General features: G+C 52.0%; 1 protein-coding gene across 1 annotated transcript; it reads left to right on the forward strand.

Moving 5' to 3' along the window:
* Positions 1 to 1438: 1438 nt before the first annotated feature.
* SLC25A37 (solute carrier family 25 (mitochondrial iron transporter), member 37) lies at positions 1439 to 4959 on the forward strand (the record flags this gene model as incomplete). The annotated part of the gene is made up of 3 exons (XM_009699061.1): positions 1439 to 1667; positions 3172 to 3228; positions 4439 to 4959. Coding segments are annotated over 3 exons (807 nt in total), but the record flags the coding sequence as incomplete, so codon positions are not given.
* Between the last annotated feature and the right edge of the window lie 240 nt (positions 4960 to 5199).

Here is a 5199-nt window from a genome sequence, read left to right on the forward strand (position 1 = left end):
GGTCCAAACCTGAAGCGCTTTTATTGTCTTAATCTTGCCCGTAAAGCTTAGCTGTAGTATTGCCTCCGGGCTAATTACTGAAGCAAACCAAGAAGCCAGAAGGGCTGTGTCCCCACGGGGAAGCGTGGAGGTGGCGTAGGCAGCCCTTGCTTTTTCACGGGCTGTTGAATCTCTGCCGAGGACCGAGCCGCTCGTGTCGCTTTGCCTGCGAGGGCGGTGCTGGTGCCGGCACGCTGCCAAATCCTTTGGGGGGAAAACTTTAATCTGACGATGGGGTGGAGGGCATCCCTTCCCGTCAGACCCGAATGACCTCTTAATTGCAGTTCTCGAACTTCTCCTTGAAAGAGCGTTACTTTGATGGAGCCTGTTGCAGGTTGCTAAACACTCGTCTCCGATGGCGATGCCCTTTCCCCGGAGCCTTCTGCGGTTGTGTTTAAAGGCTGTATCGCTTCAGACCAGTTTCGGTGTGATGGGGTGCATCATCAGCTGTGATGCAGACCGGCAGGACTTGTGGGCAGGAGTAGCAGAGCCCTGTGCATCTCGATGCTCAAGATTGCCTTGGTTTTGGTGAGGTTTAAGCCCTGCCAGTGTCTCTTGTGGCTGGGGTGTGTGCCCTGCAAACACCCATCGCAGGTCGGCATCGTCATTGCAAGGGCTTTGAGTGTTGCTGGTATGTGACGACATCAGTCTGCAGAAGCCTGAAATGACCCAAAAGAAGTCATTTTTCCCACGGTGCGTAATTAAGTTTAATGAGATGCTTTGGATGCCAGAAACTTAGCTGGCTTCAAAAAGATCAGTGGAAGAAAAGCCCACGGAGGACCGTTGAACCAAGATGCAGATGAAACCTCTTGGTGGCCCCCCGGGGTCTTCCTTGGGTTGCCGTGCAGGGGAACGGGGTGACCTTTACCTGTCTGTCCTTCCACGTGGGGGTTACTGCAGGTACCCCATTTTCTCAGCTTACCCTTCTAGGAAACCTATTTCCCAACCCGAGAGGACTAATCCTGCACACCGAGTGTCACAAGCAGCTGAGCAACTGCAGGAGAAACAAGCCGGGGCAGAGAGCTGGGAGTGTTGTAAGCAAAAGGCAATTAAAGACCTAACTGTATTTCTTCACCGAGTCTTTTGAACAACTGCTCTAGCTGAATTCCCTGTACTTTCCCTGCACGAACAAGAGCAGAGGTTACGCTTCCCTCCGCTTGTCTGAGCACCCTCGTAATGTTTTGGTGTCGCAAGAGCAGCATGGACTTAGTCTGACTTGGCTTGGCAGGCGAAGCGTGGATAAATAGTGTCGTGGCCCCGGCGCGGGTGCAACCGGGGACTAAATTATTGACCCCTCTAATGCTCTTGGAAGTCACACAGCTCTTTAACTCTTATGACTCCTGCTTGTTGCGTTAAGGACGGGTAACTGAGGCCTCTCCCTTCGTGTGCTTTGTTGCAGACAAGGATGCAGAGCTTGCAGCCGGACCCCAAAGCCCAGTACAGGAGCGTGTACGAAGCTCTGAAGAAGATTGTCCTTACAGAGGGTTTCTGGAGGCCTTTACGTGGGATTAATGTCACCATGCTGGGGGCTGGCCCTGCCCACGCCATGTACTTTGCCTGCTATGAGAAAATGAAAAAGTCTCTAAGTGATACTATCCAGCATGGAGGAAACAGCCACTTGGCCAATGGTATTTTTGGGGTTTGCACACACACACACACACACACACACAAAAAAGCTTGCGGTTAACAGCTTGTGCCTTGCTCGCTTCACACCCTTAGCCTGGCATCCTTCGCTGTGCTCTGCTCCTGGAAGATCTGCTGTAGGCAGCCTGCATTCAGCCCGTCGCTGTAGATACCCGTACGGGAGGATGCAAGATGCAAACGTAAGCCCAGCCTTGCGGGTCTCGGTACCCGTTTTGGGAGTGCTGGAGAGGCAGGGGAAGGTCAGGTAGGCACCTGCCCTCCACTTGAGTGCTTTGTGCTGCTCGCCGTGCTCCTCTGAAACCTGTGCCCTGTCTGAGGACTACTGACTGCTTGGTAGATCTCTCTTCCAGAGGGTGGAGATGGTTGGGATGGCTGAGTAGAGAAGCCCTTCCTGGCCCGAAGCCCCCGATGGCAGTTGTGCACCCTCCAAAGTCTTAGTCTGATTTAGATTCCTGCACTACTCTTTAATCTTGAATTATTCTAGCACAGGTAATCGATACATTGGGCAAGAGGTGTTCAGATGCAGTCGCAGGCTGTTTCTGGCTTTGTTGGAGGCATCGACTAAACCTCTTGAGGGTTGAAGCACAGGTTGTTCCAGATGTCTCCCCTGGAGCTCCAGCATGGTGAAGTGCACTGCATCCCCTGTGTGCTCGCACGCTTTGTTCAAGATTTTGCTTCTACCGGGAAGGCTTTTGCTTTTAGGTCCGGTAATACCCCTGCAACAGCAGAAACCCTCTAATTGAGCACCCAGGGGCGTTAGAAAACGGTTTGTGCAGAACACGTTTCTGCCTGGTCCTTGACGTGATGTGACGGTAGGAGTCTGCCGTGGCAGTCACTTGACTTGACCCAACCAACTCAGTTGAGGGTATACAATATCCTTCTGGCTTGCTGCTTTTTGCTAGTAATATGCTTCCTCTGTTTGCCTTTCAAGTAGCTACAGGCTTTGAGTACCAGCGGGAAAACCGAAGCGCTGCGTTAATGAGAAATGACCGAAAGTCATTTGGGCAAGAGAGAATTTGAGATGGAAACCTACATCAAAGGAGAAGGTGTGGCTCGGGCGGCCCGTCCTAGAGCCAACTGCAGAATCATTAATGGCTGGCTGGATCTTTGCAGAATCTGTGCAATTAGTGTTTAAAACCAGACTGAGTAAACGGATGAAAATGCCTAATTATGGATGCGCTGAGCCAGTTCTAAACATTGCTCATTTCTCAGTCCAACGCAGGCTGAGCGAAGCCGGTGGTGTCTTGCAGAGACAAAACCTTGCGAGTTGTTGTAGGGAATAGAAAGGTGACGGCTGTGAGTGGGTCCTGGTGTCTGTCGAGCTGCTCTGGGTGGGTTTTTCTGCACTGGGAATGAGCCGTGTTGCTGCAGCATCGGCTGCTGCCTCCGTGGATGGCAGTGCCAGAGCAAGCCCTGCCTTCTGAATCTCTTTTTTTTTTGGTGGTTTGGTGTTTTTTTTTTTTTGAAGGATGCTCTTGTGTCTTGCAGGTATAGCTGGGAGCGTGGCCACACTACTCCACGACGCAGTGATGAATCCCGCTGAAGGTAAAGCCCTGTGCTGTTGGAGGGAGTGCTGCGCCCCGTTATAGCCTGGGAAAGCACCGAGGACACCCTGCCCCATCTCAGCAGCTTAAACCCTTTCCTTTAGTGACTCAGCCCAGCTTTTAATGAGCTCAGACAGGCCAGTGCAAAGGGATAAATTCTGCCTGGCTGTTTTCCCTTGCTTGCCGTGGGGTTGCACAGCGTCTGCGTTGCCTGACTTTCCAGGAAAACTGGTGTCACCTTTGCTAACACGATACTGTTGCTACTCTGCTAGGGCATCTTTATTGAAGTGGTTATGGTTTTTTCGGAAGCTTTGGACTACCCAAATAAAACCGAGCTCAGTTATGTTGTTAGACAGGTGCAGCAGCCGATGGGACCCTTGTGTACCCTTCCTGGGTAGGTAGAGTCTGCCATGAGGAGGATTAAATGTAAAATGCAGCTAAAATGAAGGCAATTAGCTGGACTGCCAGCTATTCAGTGTTAATGTATTGTACTTCTGAATTGGCCCAAAGTCAGGTTTTTCTGAAGGAAAAAAAAAAAAGCCTCTAGTGTTTCAAATCCTTTTAATCATATCCTGATTAAATGAATTAAATTAATTGGCCTTTTGCTTAAGTCAATGGAAGTTGTTCCGTTTCAGGACTTGGGACTGTAGGTGGGGGCTGTTCCACATCCCAGGTGACGTGCGGTTATTTAGGCACCTTTCTGCCCTTGTCCTCTTGGCGTGTCGGTGTTTCCGCACGACAGCTCTGCATCCTTACAGCCGCATCCCAGGGTCCTTGTCAGTCTGTCTTAATGCCTCTCTAGCTCGAAGTCAAGGTTCCTTGATGAAGCTGGAGGAGAGGAGTGCATTAACCCATGGAAGTGGAGAGCTGTTGAGCTGGGGCTCTGACCCGCTTCCCTCGCTTGTTGCCTTGGGTTTTTTTGGGGGCACCGGGCAGGTTGAGGGAAGCAGAGGGGGTGTACAGCCTTTTGGGAAGAGCCTGTCGATAAGGAGCTCATCACTACAGAAATGGTGGTTTGTGTCGCAGCGGTTTGGACTTGGAAGGGGAGGTTGGGTCTGGATGGTTGGGACTTGGAGCAAGGTTCGGTCTGGGTGTTGTGATGGCCAGGAAAGAAAGGTGTACCTCAGCTAATAAGTCTTTGTCTCCCTGCGTCTGTCCTGTCTGCTGCTGCCTGCCCTGCCTTCACCCCCCGCGGCCGTCGCCTGGACCAGTGGTGAAGCAGCGGATGCAGATGTTCAACTCCCCCTACAAGTCCGTCCTGGCGTGCATAAGGACAGTGCAGAAGACGGAGGGGTTCGGTGCCTTCTACCGCAGCTACACCACCCAGCTCACCATGAACGTCCCCTTCCAGGCCATTCACTTCATCACCTACGAATTCATGCAGGAGCAGATCAACCCACACCGGGAGTATAACCCTCGGTCCCACATCGTCTCCGGTGCCATCGCGGGGGCCGTGGCCGCCGCCGCCACCACTCCTCTGGATGTCTGCAAGACCTTGCTCAACACCCAAGAGAACATGGCCTTGAGCTCCGTGAACATCAGCGGACATCTCTCGGGCATGGTGAACGCCTTCAAGACTGTCTATCAGCTGGGGGGCATTTCGGGGTATTTCAGAGGGGTGCAGGCACGTGTCATTTACCAGATGCCTTCAACGGCCATCGCCTGGTCGGTGTATGAATTCTTCAAGTACTTTCTCACAAAGCACAAGCTGGAAAAAAGAACATCCTTGTGAAGGACGTACTGAGTGAACACGAGCATCCGTGTCCCCTCTGTGCGTGTCTGCGTGTGCCTGCGAGCCAACCAGCTCCGGGTCTCTGCTAAGGAACGTGCCAGCTTTCTGGTGGTTTCACAGCTGACCTCCACTTCTCCCTCCCCAGGGAAGGAGGGATTAAAGTGGTCCTCAGTCGCGTGTTCCCCTCCTTGCTTAAACAATGAAATAGTTTATAAAAAGACTTATAATAATATATATTTA

This window comes from Cariama cristata, unplaced genomic scaffold, assembly GCF_000690535.1.
Source record: "Cariama cristata isolate BGI_N322 unplaced genomic scaffold, ASM69053v1 scaffold12024, whole genome shotgun sequence".
In the NCBI taxonomy this organism is placed as follows: domain Eukaryota; kingdom Metazoa; phylum Chordata; class Aves; order Cariamiformes; family Cariamidae; genus Cariama; species Cariama cristata.